This window comes from Protobothrops mucrosquamatus, unplaced genomic scaffold, assembly GCF_001527695.2.
Source record: "Protobothrops mucrosquamatus isolate PMUCROS unplaced genomic scaffold, P.Mucros_1.0 scaffold314, whole genome shotgun sequence".
Lineage (NCBI taxonomy): Eukaryota > Metazoa > Chordata > Lepidosauria > Squamata > Viperidae > Protobothrops > Protobothrops mucrosquamatus.
In genome coordinates this window covers 226,093-241,990 of record NW_015386654.1, presented here as the reverse complement: position 1 = coordinate 241,990, position 15,898 = coordinate 226,093, and the positions used below count along the sequence as shown (strand labels likewise).

The window sequence follows — 15,898 nt, the reverse complement described above, 5'->3', positions numbered from 1 at the left end:
TTGTTTTTCACACTTACGACCATTGCAGCATTCCCATGGTGATGTGATCAAAATTCAGCTGCTTGGCAACTGGCTCACATTTATGACAGTTGCAATGTCCCTCGGTCATCTGATCACCTTTTGCATCCTTCTGACAAGCGAAGTCAGTGGGGAAGCAAGATTCACTTAACAACTGCAGTGATTTCATTTAACAACTGTGGCAAGAAAGGTCATAAAATGGGGGCAAAACACTTAACAAATGTCTCCCTTAGCAACAGAAATTTTGGGGTCAATTGTTGTAAGTTGAGGATTACCTGTACATGGATATACACCCATGAGCACCTTTTGATGCTACCACCCAAGCCTGGAAAAAAATGGCTACTTTAACTGTATAAAAAGAGGTATTTCACCAAACCACTTCTTTCAAGGATTTTGTTCATCTGTAGAAAATAATTCATTTTTTCCCTTCAAAAACTCAGTTATGATGTTTGGATTGACCAATATAGCAGTAACCTAAATGCATCCCACCTATAGTGTTTCACAATTACCTGGCACTTTGAAAGTTGCTCCCATGGCAACTCAGTCATCATTCTGAGTGTTTAAGAAACCTGTCCCAAGTCCCATTGCAGAAGAATCATAACAGTAAATATGTAGTGAGCAAATTTTATTTCCAGGATCTTTACCTGAAGACACTGCTGTTGCAAAGGTGAAAAGGATTTTCAAAAAATATCCCAGAACTATTTAAATTAAAATTAACTGTGTTTTCTAAGTGTAAAGGAATTATATATTTTTACTGGCTAAAAGACAGAAGCAAATATAGTAATTATTAATTAACTCAAAATTGCAATATAATCTAGTCTAGTGGTTCTCAACGGGGGGAGGGGGCTGTGATGTTGTCACAGAGAGTTCCTGAAGGCTTGAAGAAATATCATGATTTAAATCTTGAGTTAAGTCTTGTTGGTCCGTGGCCATGGTCCGTGGCCACAAAAGTATTTAAAGGGGGTCCGTGGTGAACCACTGATCTAGTTCATAATTAGCAAGTTGTTGGAAACTCTTATCTGTTTAGTCTAATGGGTTTATGGAAGAAAAAGCTGTAACCATATTTGCATTATTCAATTGATGCACTGCTTTTAGTACATGGTATTAAAAGAAAGTTGAAGGCAGGTTTCCTCAGATTGTAATATCAAATGTTCAAAGAAGATTTCGTACATTCAGCCCCAAAATAGAAAGAAAATAGTATAGCATATTTCGCAGTGTATCTCATTCCAGCAAGCATTTGTATGGTGTTCGTTGTGTTATTAGAAAGGGGCCCAATTATTCATTCATATGTACAGTACCAGTATGATGAGAGCAATGCTTCCGTGCTTCCACTAGGAGCTAGCAGAGGAATTAGGTGAGCTGGAGGTCAGCTCAGATGAGGAAGAGATGGTAACTACCAGGGTCGTTCGCCGCCGGGTAATTATTCAGGTACAGGAGTTTGAACTATTGCACGTACCAGTGGCAATTATGCCCTGATTATACCTCTAAAACCCACCCTTTTCCAAAAATCCTGTTCCTGAAACACCCCCTTGGCTGACAATGCACTGATGAATTTGGCATGTTCCTGGGTAATGCATGTCAATTGATTAACATAAATATTTTTTCTAATTTCATTTGGAAACTAAAGGAATGTAAATCCAAATAGTGGATATTTAATTTGCATTTTGAAAGAGACTATCTCTCTGAGAGGACAGTTTAATTTGCTGCTTCAGCACCACTTACTAGCCAAATTCTTTCTTGTTCCAAGTTTGCATGCTTTTAAAAAGGACTTATTTGCAGAACGTTTAATAGCATTGGAGCAATTTGCTTCAGTGATCCTTGCTTAATTTATGTTGTTGTTTGAGCCAAACTAACTTCTGTTATGCAGTTTATTTAAAATAGCTAGTTATTTTTTCTGAACTCTGTTCTTTGTTCAATAGGCTGATGATGTGCCTGAAATACCACCGGAAGCTGTAACGGAGGAACAGTACGTGGATGAACATGGCCATATTGTGGTGAAAAAGGTATTCAACTGATGATTTATTAGAATATAATTAGTACATTAATTATATTTGACCCACTTCAAGATTTTTCAGATTAAATTGAGGTGTGTTCCACTCTAGGATACTTTAATACAGGTAGTTCTCAACTTACAACTGTTTGGTGACCTTTTAAAGTTACATCACTGAAAAAAGTGACTTATGGCTGTTTATCACACGACCATTGCAGCACCCCTGTGATCACATTATCAAAATTCAAAAGTTTGGCAACTAGCATGTACTTTTGGTAGTTGTAGTCTCCTGGGGTCATGTGATTACCTTTTGCAACTTTTTAACAAGCAAAACCAATGGAGAAGTCAGTTTCACTTAACAACTGTGTTACTAACTTAACAACTGCAGTGATTCACTTAACATCTGTGGTAAGAAAAGTCGTAAAATGGGGCAAAACTCACTTAACAAATATCTCACTTAGCAACAGAAATTTGGGGCTCAATTCTGGTTGTATGTTGAGGACTACCTGTATATGTAACAAGAAATCTCTTGTGGAAAGTGAGAATTTAGGCTGTATGCATTTCACACTATTTCACATGGAATAAAGGAAAACACTTTATCCTATATAACTGTTGCACAAAAATAGAAAGTCCTTATTCATTTTAGAAGAGAACTGGGAGAAGAATAGTTGAAACTACATTTTGCAAAATTTGTTATGAGGTTTTTTTTTCATTTTGATAAAATAGTTTCTGCATTTTATTTGCAAACTTTTCAGAGTAGGAGCATGTTAAAATAAACTGTAATGTATTTAATAATATATATCATGTAATGGATATATTAAAATTGCTTTGAAATAGCATTTCGAAGGTCTAACTGTTAACTGAAATTGTAACTCATGTTACCTGCTAATGAAATAGTAAGTTAAGGCTTACTGGTGTTTGCGCCTGAGAGAGAATGCTAGATATTTTAAAGAACAAATATGGCTGCCATGATTTAAAATTCAACTACATGCTAACATAACTCTTGATGAACATGCCGCCCTGCCAGGTCACTAGGAAAATCATCAGGCGATTCGTTTTACCAGATGGCACAGAAAAAGAAGAAGTGGTGATGCAGGGAGAGCCCCAAGAGCCTGTCACAGTGGAAGAGGGAGACAGTTACTCCAAAGTCATAAAGCGGGTGGTGTTGAAGAGTGAAAGTGAACAATCAGAGGTTAGATTATTTTGTTTTCTGCCAAGGTTTATTTGTTGAGAAGTAAATTTTTGAAATTAGCACTAGCATTACCCATTATAAATTACTCTGCTCATTACATTTAATTGTAAACTTTGTTTCATAAGGTTCAGTTCACATGTCTTCTTTAAACACCCTTGGAAGATTGTTTATTCAATTAAGAATTGTAGAGCAATTTTTTAACACGTCTAGTAGCCCCCAACTACATCATTTTTCAAGAAATGAATGAATCAGTAACATTATCGCAAAACTTTCCACAGGAAAGTAGCAAAATAATATTTTGGGCATTATCTAATCAGCCAATAACCATGATTATCTCCATAATATTTCATTATTCATGAAATCTCTTTCACAGGTGACCTTTTCTGAGCCAAGTGTATTACCAAGTGCCTCAGAATTCCAGGCTGAACCAGTAAAAGGCCGCAAGGTCAGCAAAGTTATAAAAACTACCTTAGTGCATGGGGAGAGAATGGAAAAACATCATGGAGATTCTAGTTTAGCAGTGAATCTTCCATCAGCCAAAGATGACTTCGAAGAGGTGAGATAATTGTACGGTTTTGGCAACACTGTTAGAACTGCAATAGTACTAAGGGCAGAAACACATATAGAAAAATTAGAAATAGCTAATTGTAGTGAAGCAAATGTGGAATTCTTATTTTTTCAGTATGTTTAGAGAAACTCAATATTTCTCTGCTTTGATAATGCTTTAAGGAAAGCATTCATTTGAAGCTGCTTTGAAAAGGAGTGCTGCCATCCCACCTCTAGACTATAAAGCAAAACTGTCACATCCTTCACTCACTGTCACTTGGATAGTGTCTTCCAGGATATGCAGCACCTTGAAGCAACTTCTAAATTGAGGTTGCATATATTTTATGCATGCACAGGAGCCTTTTTGCTGCTTCTTGTTAGTTCAATAGTTTACTTCCAGTTTCACATTAAAAGGAAGTGATACGGGAAGAGGCACAGGAATAGGACTATTTTCTACCTACTGAATCTGCTAGAAAAAGCAATTGAAACAATTAAAAGTGCTTCAGTAAGACAGGCCATGTCACCCCACTCTTGACAAGTCAATTGGGGTCAATTTGTATAGAGAAATTCATTGTTATACAGTGAATCTAGTTGGAACCTTTCACAATTGCCACATTTTTCCAGACAAAAGGAGAATGAAATTGCCTCAATTTGGAACTAATTGTACAGTAGATCTTAAAAGCTTATCATAGATTAGTAAATATGAACTTTTTTCCAGATGCATTTGGGGCAGGATTGTAAAATCCTATTTGATTAAAAATACAACTCAGCATTGGTTGAATAAATAGAATATAGATAATTTCTGTTCAAATGGGAGCGATGTCAGCACATCCTCTTTTTAACTATATTTCCAGTTTGAATAAGAAGCTCCATTCTTAGATTGGATACATTTAAACATAGTATGCAAGACCACAGTGGAAAGCATTATAGTTGAGGACTTTAGGAAAGAAATCTCCAGTATGAATGTACACTTAACAATATAACTCAATTTGCAAGTGAGGTTATTTTATTTATAAATCCAAAGAGCAGGCTACTCGGTATAAGAAATATGTATGGCTTTCCTATTTGTAATCTATATGTGATTCCAAGGATAATCCTGGATCAAATCACTTTTATTGTGATGAACAATAATGAACAAAATCCCATCTGTTAGTAAGACTGGGGCTCTTTCTACTCTCTCTGGGTTCTTTCAAGAAGAAAAGACCTTGTTCTTCACAAGAGGTCATTTGTCTCCGTCAGGAGTTCAGCATAAGAATTCTCAGTAAAAGTAGATTCTATTGTTTTGTCACACATTTCTAAATTCTTAGTGAGTATAGAATTTGCAAATTATGCAATTAATACTTTTTTCTTATATGTTTAACTATTATTTGTCTCATTGGTTGTTCTGATATTTTAGCAGGTTAATAAAATTAAGTTGTTATTTGGGTCTTTTATGCTACAGTTATGCTTCCTGTTTTACTTTAGGCCCTGAATTACATAGGTAACAAAATGAAAATTGAAGTCCCCCCATTAGTAGAGAAAGAGGTCATGAAAGAGGATGGGTCGCTTATTAAAAGGTTTGAGTTGGCATGATACTAGCCTGTGCAATGACCAAAGATTTAACAGACTAACTATAATAGTACTTGATTAAAATAATGTCAACTTACAGTCTCAGTGTCTTAAGCTTTACTTGGAAACTAACACACTTGGTGGAAGAGGGGAGAATCAATTGATGGAACAAACAGTTATTTGGGAAATAGCTAAATTATAATTCTAAGTTCTAAATGCTAGCATTGTAGAAAAATTTTGCATGACATATTTTAAATATGCCTTGAGGAAGTCAGAGTGTCATGAGGACAGGAAAAGATCTGGACAATTAATTAATTGAAATGTTTTGGGTTTAGGTCTACATACCATAAGACCCAGGTTTTAGAGGAGAGGAGCTAAACTAAAGCCCACAGTCAATGTCCATGTCACTGAAGCTAATTACCTATAATTTCATTGCCATTGCTATGCTATATTCATATCCACAACTATGTAGGCAGAATATACCCCATATTGCAATGGTCCCCCAATCTTTTTGGCACCAGGCACCGCATTCATGGAAGATATTTTTTCCATGGATGGGGGTGTGGGGAGAAGGAGCACGCAACATAGATTCCTAACATACAGGTTACAGGTTTGTGCCCCTATGAGAATTTAATGCCTGATGGTCTGAGGTAGAGCTGAGGCAGTGATGCTAGCACTAGGGAGTAGCTGCAAATAATTTCATTTTTTGTAACGGGGATCTATCAATCTAAATTTTGTTGAAACAAAATACTTTTGCTCTGGCAACATGAAGAGGACTATAATATTTGAAGATGATCTTAATTATCTTTTATGCATGTAATACATACCCATTTTCTTCAATATTTAAATTCCCTCTTAGATCTTTGAGAACAGTTCAAGTGCTTCAGACACAGTCAGACAAATGTACTTCTTTCTACACCAAACTCTTGGATAGGACAATCCTGTTATTATGTTTTATTTGATTAATTTATGGCTCCTCAGCTTCCAAATGACGCTGGGAGCGTTATATAATTAAAATATTAAAAATTATACGCTATCAATTTTAAAACTCTGCCAGAAACAAACACAGTCAAAATGAGGGAAGAAACCTATTATTCTTTCTGTTCCTTTCTTGATTGAACTGTTTGTTTATTTTTCCGCCAATAATTTGTAAAGCATGTGAAGTCAGTCCAATAATTGGCAAAAGTTCCAGTTTCTCACTATCACATTCCTTCTCTGATGTCAGAATTATCAAAATCAGTTCTCAAAGAAAAATCTGATGCTGCATTTCCACCTTTGAAGTTAGAACATGTCTATTCTCCCCAAATAGACAATGAGATCATATCCTCCCCATATTTTGTATTAGGCAGATGTGTTGGGATGGGAATACAGCCCAAATTTCTGGGGAAGGATACAGTATTTATTATTATTTCTTTTACTGATTTAGGAAGAAGAGGGCAAGATAAGGATTTTTTTGTTGCAGCGTGGAATGCTGTTGATTAGAAATCTAGTGTATTACTTCTAATTTCCTCTTTCTACAAAGGTTGATAAGCTTACACAGGTGTGAGTGTCTGTGCATATAATAGCACACACATTTTCTAAGCCATGGATCTTCCCTCTTGTGTGTGGATGACACCATTTTAGCAATATAACTAGTAGTATTCATGGGTTGAATATCAGAAATAGAAGGAACAATAAAAAGGTTTTAGTAATTTAATAACAATAGAATGGAATTTTTTTGGGGGGATTATGAAATAGTTAAACAGCCTAGTTCATTTGTTTCTTGATGCTTACTATGAACCTGATATTCCTCTCCAAGAACTAAAACGTCAGCAGAGGTACCTCCATCGCCTGGGCTGAAGTTTTCAAGGAATATAATCCAAAGGAAAAAGCTGTCCTTTCTACTGAATAAATTATTTCTGTGATGTAATTCTGTATATTCCCATCACTGCAGAAACCTCTTACTTGAAGAGAAGTAGTAGTAAAAATATGTATACAGTAGAGCTTATGTCCCTTCATTTGTCACATTGTATAATACCGAATGACAAATTTATTTATTTATTGACTTGTATTCCATCTTCCTATCAATGAGATTCGTTAAAGTATGGGAGGAATGATAAAAACGAGCAGGTTTGTAGTGAGGGATATGGTTCTCCTGTCATTTATCTTGTTAATGATTCCTTGTTGCAGGACTATCATACAAAGGTCAGTGTTACTGGATTAGAACATATGAATGTAGGCACTGATGTTACAAAGCAATAGCGTCTCTCAAAATTATTTTCCCAGTATCGGGAAGGAAAAGAACTTAAGACATGTTTATAACTGAAAGTTTCTGATTGATAAAATGTTTACATAAAAGTTCAAACCATACTAAAGGACAGCTTAAATAATCCAATTCTAACTCTACATAGCATTGTGACTATGCACTAACTCAACTTTTGATCTTAGTCAGAAGCAGGCTACTGTCTACACCTACAGTTCCTTTAGGCCAGGGGTGTCAAACTCAATTTCATTGAGGGCCGCTTCAGCATTGTGGTTGTCCTCGGGGGGCCGGGTGGGTGCGGCTGGGGTGGGTGCAGCCTACTGGGTAGGCATGGCTGGGATGGCCATGGCCTATTGGGTGGACATGGTCAGCTCAATGTCACTTGCGGGCCTGGGCAGGAGTGGGGCGGATCTGAGGGTCTCCGACAGAGGGGTGGGTGGGACTGGAGCGAGTGCTGGGGCACAGTCCACTGGAGAAGCCTCATCGTCCCTCTCAGGCCATGCAGGGGGCCCCCTGGACATTGGCACAGACTGCCCAGAGCCCTGGGCTGTGGAGGTCAAGCACCCAACCCGGTCCTTAAGCTCCCATGGCACCGGGACCCTACAGCCCTGCATAGTCCAGCCACACTTCCCCGAGGGGGCGCCTAGCTGCGCTTACCTCCTCTTCGAGGCTGCTGCTGCTGTGCTCGCTCTCCTTGGCCAGGTTGCTCATGGTGGGTGCAGGAGGGCAATTTGCGTGGGTCAGAGGGGTCCCCACTCCTTCTCCATGTGAGGAGAGCTGGCTTTGTAACCAAAGCATCCTCAGCAATAGGATGGGAGACCACCAGGGGATGGTGAAAGGGCAACAGGGCTGCTGGTGGCCAAATACTAAGGCAGGACTGCCTTCAGAACCTCCCTCCCTCTCATTCCAATCTCCTTTCTTTGCTTTATTATATATGTATGTTAGAACAATACCTTTTTTATCCTCCATGGAATCAGTATATCATAAAAACATTAAAAACCTGTATGAATTTAGTTTCACAGCTTTAAAATATGCTGATGCATGTCAATTAAAAGAGAGAGAGAGAGCTATTCTAAGACTAGCAAAGAAAAAAGTCTAAAAGGATAGAAGTATTGCTTTGGTTATACATTCAAATCTTGTCCTTCCTCCCTCCCTCCCTCCCCTCCTTCCTTGCCTCCCTCCTTTTCATTCCCATCTCCTTCCTTCCTTCCCTTTCTTTCTTCCTGTTTCCCTCCCCTCCTTCCTTCCCTCCCTCCCTCCCTCTCTCTGTGCCCAGGAAGGGGAGGGGGAGAGGTTGGCAGTGCTTCTCTCAAAGAATAACAGAGTTGGAAGAAACCTTTGAGGTCTTCTGGTCCAACCCCCTGCTCAAGCAGGGGACCTATACCATTCCAGACAATGGAATATCCAATCTTTTCTTAAAAGCCTCCAGTAATGGAGCATCCACAACTTCTGAAGGCAAGCCTTTTCACTGGTTAGTTGTTTTCATAAGTCCTTAGTTCTAGCCTGGTTTTCTTCTTGATTAGTTTCCATCTATTATCGCCTCCTGATGCTTTAGAAAATAGGTTGACCCCTTCTTCTCTGTGGCAGCCCTTCAAATATTGGAACATTGCTATCATGTCACCAGCCCTAGTCCTTTTCACTAAGCTAGACATATCCAATTCCCACAAACATTTGTCATATGTTTTAGTCTCCAGCCCCTAATCATCTTTGTTTACCATCCATTTAGACCAGATGGTCCCCCGGTTTGGTTTATAGAGCAGTGGCCATGAGCAGAGCCTTCTCAGAAACAGCACCCCAATTATAGAACTTTCTCCCAAGGAAAATATGAACAGTGCATCCCAACAGTGTGTTTGGAGGCAACTCCAAACACACTGTTCAGCCAGGCATATGTTGAACTACACATTTTATGGTCAAACAGCACTAAGTAAATTACTACTAATATTTTTCTTTCTTAAAATACATGCTTTTAATATTGTTTTAAGCAGTGCTGGTGATGCTTTACAATAGCTATCTTTGAGAGTTTTCTTGTAAACCACCCTGGATTTCTCTGAAACATTTAATTTTGAATTAGACATTGACTTAATAAATTAGGCAGAAGAAACAAATGTTTAAATACATCTAAATCCCACAGACCTACTGCCTCCTAGGCACATGCTGCAGAGAAAATAAGGCATTGCATTTCTAGCCAGCATAGCCACAGGATGATGGGCTGGATTTTAGGGAGGGGAGGTGGCAAGAATAGAACACAAAGCCAATTTGCGAGTTTGCTCTCTCGCCTGCCTACACAGCACCTTCCTGACATAGTACGTGGCTCCAAGCCATATCCCCAGAGGTCCTTTGAAGTTAATGCCATATATTTCTTTCGGGCCTCTCACTTTTCTGAGAATCGCAACACAACTAACCTGACCCACCAAAGGGCCTCACCTTCCCTCTGCCCTTCTGCAAACTGCCTGGCATCTAGTCTTGTCATCTTGCTTCTCTTTGCTGCCATTGGCCATGGCTTTACCCCACAGGGGCGGAGAAAGAGAAGCCCTCACAGGCTGCAAGTCCGGGCAGGTAAGCAGGCCATGGAGGCGCTGATGGGGGGGCACTGATCTAAACTTCATGTCGGCCATCCAGAACGTGGTCAGTTTTAGATCTGCAGGATCACCCTGGAGGGTTACCAAAAGAGGGGGCCCAGCCCGCTGGCTGCCTGGCCTGTGGGATGAAAGGCTGGGAGCACACGGCTGGGAGCACACGGTGGCACAAGCCAAGCATTGGCCATCTCTCAGTCGCCCTCTCTGCCACATGGTAGGGCCGGAGAGGGGAATGTGACGCGCTGGATGCAGAGCCACAGCCTGGAACTGCCGGCAGCCGGCAATGTGTGAGCCTCTGTGGCGGTTGGAGAAAAAGGGCGAGAAGGAGGAGAAAGCAGGAAGGGTTTCTCCCCCCCCCTCTCTCTCTCTCTGTGAGAGAGAGAGAGGTCCCCTTTTTGTAAGTTTGCTTACTCTGTTTGCAACTCTCCCCATTCCCCACACTTTCGCTTCCCTGCTGGCTCAATCTCTCGCTCTTTCGCTCTCACACTCACACACAAAAACTCTCCCTGCTTTCTCCCCCTTCTTGCTCTTTTCCTCCATCTGCACCTGAATGGAGTGGGAGGAGGTTAAAAAAAAGGTAAGGGGGGAGAAAGGGGGAAGCTCCCATTTTTTGTAATACCTCGGGTTCCTCCTCCTCTCCATGGCGTGAGTGAGGAGAGGCGAGACCCTGCAAAATGGGGCAGGTGTGGTCAGGTGTGGCCCTGCAAAGCAGAGCCGGACGAGGAGAGGTCCAGCAAAGCGGGGCATGGCCAGGCGTGACGGAGTGAGGCCGGGAGGGGTAGGGTGGGGTGAGGCAAATGAGCTGCAGCTGCTGCTGTGCACCACCAGCCCCCGAGCGCTCACCGTTTCCTGTGTGCGCGCTGGGAGGGTGCCCAGCCGGGTTGGGGTGGGCCAGGGCTGGGGCAGTGGTGGCCGGTCCCTTACCATTTCTGGAACAGCCCTGGGGGCCAAACCTGGCCCCTTTGTGGGTCACATCCAGCTCACGTGTTTGACATCTCTGCTTTAGGCAATCATTTCTCCCTGCCTGCGCAAGTTTATGCCACAAGAAATTTCTCAAGAAGTTACAAGTTGCTGACATTTTAACAAATCTACCAGTTTAAATCTGATTGTAAATCTAGGCTTGTATTGTGTAAGTGTAGCATAAGAAAGGAAATTACTTTTTTAAAAAATAATGGTATTGGTACTTTATATATAAATATTTAGCACCTTTCTTTGCTCTTTAGGTCTGTTCACCTAGAGGAACTCAAAATTCATGCTAAAATTTTTAAATGAAAAATAGAATGCAATTTCTTTAAAAAATCCTACAACTTCACTCATTGCCCCTTTGACTTCTTATAGGACAACAATGAGTAAAGCTAGTACACAGAAGAGGACTGTGGTTAAGGATCAATATGGAAACCGGATTCATGTGGAGCTGCTGGAGGACACACCAGAAGCATTACCCCAGGATGACCTTCAGCATGACCTTCAGCAATTATTAAGGCATTTCTGCAAAGATGAGCAGAAGAAAGAGGCCAAATGAGATGCTGCTAAATCTCACCCATAGACCACCACGCATATCCATTAACTGTCCAGCTTTATCCAACTTTCTTTTATCATAGGTATTATTATTTAACATAATCATCAGGGAACACTGCTGTTTCTACTTTGAGCATATAGGGCAGGTTTTCCATTTCATTTTCTTTGTTTCTAAATATCTGTAAACTAATTTGTGACCAAAGATCACATCCTTCATTCTGGATGGTTTTATCTACTAAGTCATAGACTTTGTGCTCTCCTGACTGTCTGTCAACCTTGGCATTTTTATTGTTCTTTGTTTTTGCACCAGATCCATAGACACATAAGTTTCTTCCACAGGCCTCTTGAAATGACAGTGTACATGTGTTTTTTTAAGATTATTAACTTTAAACTGTAAATAGAGAAAATATGTGGATTCACAAGACGGAAAGAAAGAAGCACTGCCTATTGCAAATACTTTTAGCATCAGGACTATAAGGTTCGTTGAAGAATAATTCATGTAATATTCCTAACACAATCCATTACAGCTTAGGACATGGCTCTATAAAGATCGAAGCAAATCAATCCTCCTGTGTTCATAGCACTTCCAGTGTAATAAATTACTTGACTACAAAGGGTCAGAACAAAGCCTCAAATTTCAGCTGTTTCCCTTACAAGACAGTTGATTGCAGCCATTACTGCTTCTTTGCTTCCTGGGAAAGCCACTTCAAGATTTCCTGAAGAAAAATATACCCAGTTAGATATAACGTGCTAGCACCTGTATCTGTGGCACTTTTGCATACTGTATTTAAACCTTTTAGATCAGGGACATGAAATGGGTGCATTCAATAATTCTGATTTCTATACTGTTTTGATCACTCATTTAACAAACCACACTGTCTTAGAAGTGGTTGTTTATGCTGTCCACTACACTATAGACATTTTGAAGGAGGAAAAGAAACCTTTACTTTTCAGAAAAATTGATTTATCACATTCTGTCAAGATTGTCTCTTAATCTGGAACATGCATGTGGCATTGAAGTATAAAAACATGACCTTTCTATAATCATGCCAATTGCTTCTCATCCTTCCTAGCACTGAGCAAACAGACATTACCATCGTGTTTGAGGTTTTTCTCTGGAGTTTTAGTTATAAGGAGACAGGAATCCACCAAGCATTTGTTTAGTTTTTTTTCTTGCTATTTTATTTATAGTCCTTAACCACTTTTCAAGCATTATTCATGTAAATGTCTGCACTTTGATTTTCCAAGAAGGCATATATGACCCTGGAATTATTTTGTGGTCTGTACCTAATTCTAATAGTGGTCTGAAGCTCTGTAGCATTTTAACATATATATGTAATTAGATATATATATACATATAATATATATATATATATATATTATATGAAATGATATACATTTTGAGTCAGTTATTTGATAAACACAAAGCATATTCAGCAATGATGAGTCAGGACCTCTAGGGCTGAATATTTTTCAAAACCCTGCTAGCCTTTGTTTCTTTAAACAAAACAACCCCACTCAGTGCTCAGAATATTGAAAATAAATGTTACAAATGGCACCTCCTCATTAAGCAACAATGCCAAGAGAAAAGAAACATTTAAGGAGGTTTTGGTTTCCTGGTTTAAAAAAAAAAACCTACTCAGTGCCATACAAATTTGTTTTGTTGGCAAAGCAGGACACAAGCACTTAATGACTGCCAAAATGAAAGGAGACCTTATTGCAGGACACACAATAGCTCATTTCTCATTGTTAAGAACATCACTGTTTAACCTTCAAGACTGGGGCTCTACACGAAATGCATTTCTGTTGTGTTATTTGCGGTGCAGATGATGTTCTGTGTAACAGCATAATGGCTATTCTCCTTTTTTCAGTTTTGAATTTTTGCTGTGTTATCAGAGAACTTGAATACTGTGAGAAGGTGATTTTAAGTTGATAAATCGGCATCTTGTTCCCATGGTGATAACACTTAACTGAATATATCTATGAGGGCATGTATTAAAGATGTAAAACAAACAACAGCACTAACAATACATAGCTGCAATGTGTACAATGGCTGATTTAATTAAATAAAAATGTAAAAGTGTTAAATGTAGCAATGAGAGTATGCTTTCTTTTTTGCAACTTAGAATCGGGAAATTATTTGAAAACTTGCAAAATTATAAACCTGGCAGTCTACACTGTTACAATTAATTTTACACAGTGTTAATGTTTGACCTTCAAAGTCTCAGAGATCTTAAAGGACCTAGGGTCAATTTCTTCCATTCTGTCCATCTTAAATTTCAAATCTGATAAGAGAATTTTCTCTATGTCCCAACAATGGCAAAGGCTCATGTGATGGAACAAAGAAAAAGTCCACCTCGGTGTAGAACTTCCAAAAGAAGGCAACTTCTCAAGACCTCTTTTTTAGAAAGACTTTCACTGTAAAGATGAGATAAATATGTTGCCTGCTATCTCTGCCTGTTGTTATTAGGGGATTTTTCATTATTGGCTTTAGTTTTTGTTTTTCTTTTAAAGTAACTTATAGAATAAAAATCAAGAGTAAAATTAATAATTTATTTTGCATGGTTGGACAACCCGATGCAGGTTGTATATGTAAACACACATACATATAATGGCATACACGTAAACTTCGCTTAGAGACTACAATTGGGATCAGCAGGTCCATTGCTAAGTGACATGTCACTAAGCGAGACATGTGACTGTGACTTGACATTTTACTGCTGGCTTTTCCATTGACTTTGCTTGTTGGAAGCTGGTTGTGAAGTGCACAGATGGTGATCACATGACAGCAGGACAGTCCGATGATGATTGTAAGTGTATGCACCAGTTGCATTTCTATTATATGGTTAGGAAAATACTGCAATTTAGCTGTAAAGTTACTTTTTCAGCATTGTTGTAATTTTGGTCACTAAACAAAGCAGTTGTTAAGCAAGTTATACCTGTACAATGACACCCATACATTTGTGTTTTTCAGCAGAACTGTGGATTTTTGCTGAAAGTCTTGCATACTAGCTGAAGCATTAGAGGCAACTGTTTGTCAGTTCTAAAGGAATACAACTTGATAGCAGCTGCTAACTTTGTCTGGACAGCTAAAATATGCTAACATGTAGAATTGGCATCCTTTGGGCTTGTTTGTCTATTTCTTATATTTTTATGCTTTAAGAAAACATAGTGACATCAATACATTTGCTATTGTGGAGTTCCTTGGCAGTAAATGATTTATTAGAGACTTGCACTGCCTCTTATCAGTTACTATGCAATTCTTAAAATTTTAATCAAAATCTAAACCACATATAGTTGCCAATTGGAAATGGAATACTGAGTGTGCTGTTTTCTAAGGGAAGCCATTTGACTAAACTTTCTCACATCGATCGGTTTCAATCACCTCAACAAAAATGCTAGGAGAGAACAGGCAAACTGAAATAATTAAGTGTGAAGGAAATGTGGCAAGGATGAAAAAAAATTCTATTCCAGGATACATGAAAACCAAGATTGTTTTTATTTGCAAGCAATGATGAATAGCAAACATGTAATGTGAGAAAAACATTGCCTTGCATTTTCTCATGATTTCATTATATTGAAATGCTTTATTATATATGTATATTAGAACAATACCTTTTTTATCCTCCATGAAATCAGTATATCATAAAAATGTTAAAAACCTGTTTGAGTTTAGTTTCACAGCTTTAAAATATGGTGGTGCATGTCAATTAAAAGAGAGAGAGAGAGCTTTTCTAAGACTGGCAAAGAAAAAAGTCTAAAAGGATAGAAGTATTGCTTTGTTTATACATTCAAATCTTGTCCTTCCTTCCTTCTCTTTACTTCTTCCTTCTTTCTTCCTAGTATTTACCTACAACTGCAAGGCCTGCTTTTTTTTCAGCCTAACATCAAGGACTAAGAGAGAGTGACTGGCCCAAAGTCACCCAGCCAGCTTTCAGGTGGAACTAGAACTCAGTCTCCTGGTTTCTAGTCTGATGCCTTAAGCACTAGACCAGCGGTTCTCAACCTATGAGTCGCGACCCCATTTGGGGTCGATCGACCATTTCACGGGGGTCGCCCAGCAAGGCTGTCCGCCATTTTTTCCCCTTTTCCGGCGGGTGCCTTACCTCCCTTGAGCTGGGCCAGCTGGTGGTCGGCCTGCTCCGTCTCTGCCGCTTGCCAGCTACGCCTCGGCCGGCGCAGGGAGCGGAACCACGCATGCGTGGCGCTCCCAGGCAGGGAAAGTCCTCGACTTACGACTGGTTGGGTAGTCCTCGACTTACGACCGG

General features: G+C 39.3%; 1 protein-coding gene across 1 annotated transcript in view; it reads left to right on the top strand.

Annotated features, from left to right (window-relative positions):
• The window catches only part of ANK2 (ankyrin 2), a 133,517-nt gene extending 120,087 nt beyond the window's left edge, over positions 1-13,430 (top strand). Inside the window, exons 40-45 of the mRNA XM_029283988.1 lie at positions 1,354-1,446; positions 1,938-2,021; positions 3,036-3,200; positions 3,574-3,756; positions 5,211-5,302; positions 11,451-13,430. Of these exons, the coding sequence (XP_029139821.1) occupies positions 1,354-1,446; positions 1,938-2,021; positions 3,036-3,200; positions 3,574-3,756; positions 5,211-5,302; positions 11,451-11,634 (801 nt within the window). The 3' untranslated portion in view covers positions 11,635-13,430. The remainder of the gene's footprint in view (positions 1-1,353; positions 1,447-1,937; positions 2,022-3,035; positions 3,201-3,573; positions 3,757-5,210; positions 5,303-11,450) is intronic.
• Positions 13,431-15,898: the final 2,468 nt, after the last annotated feature.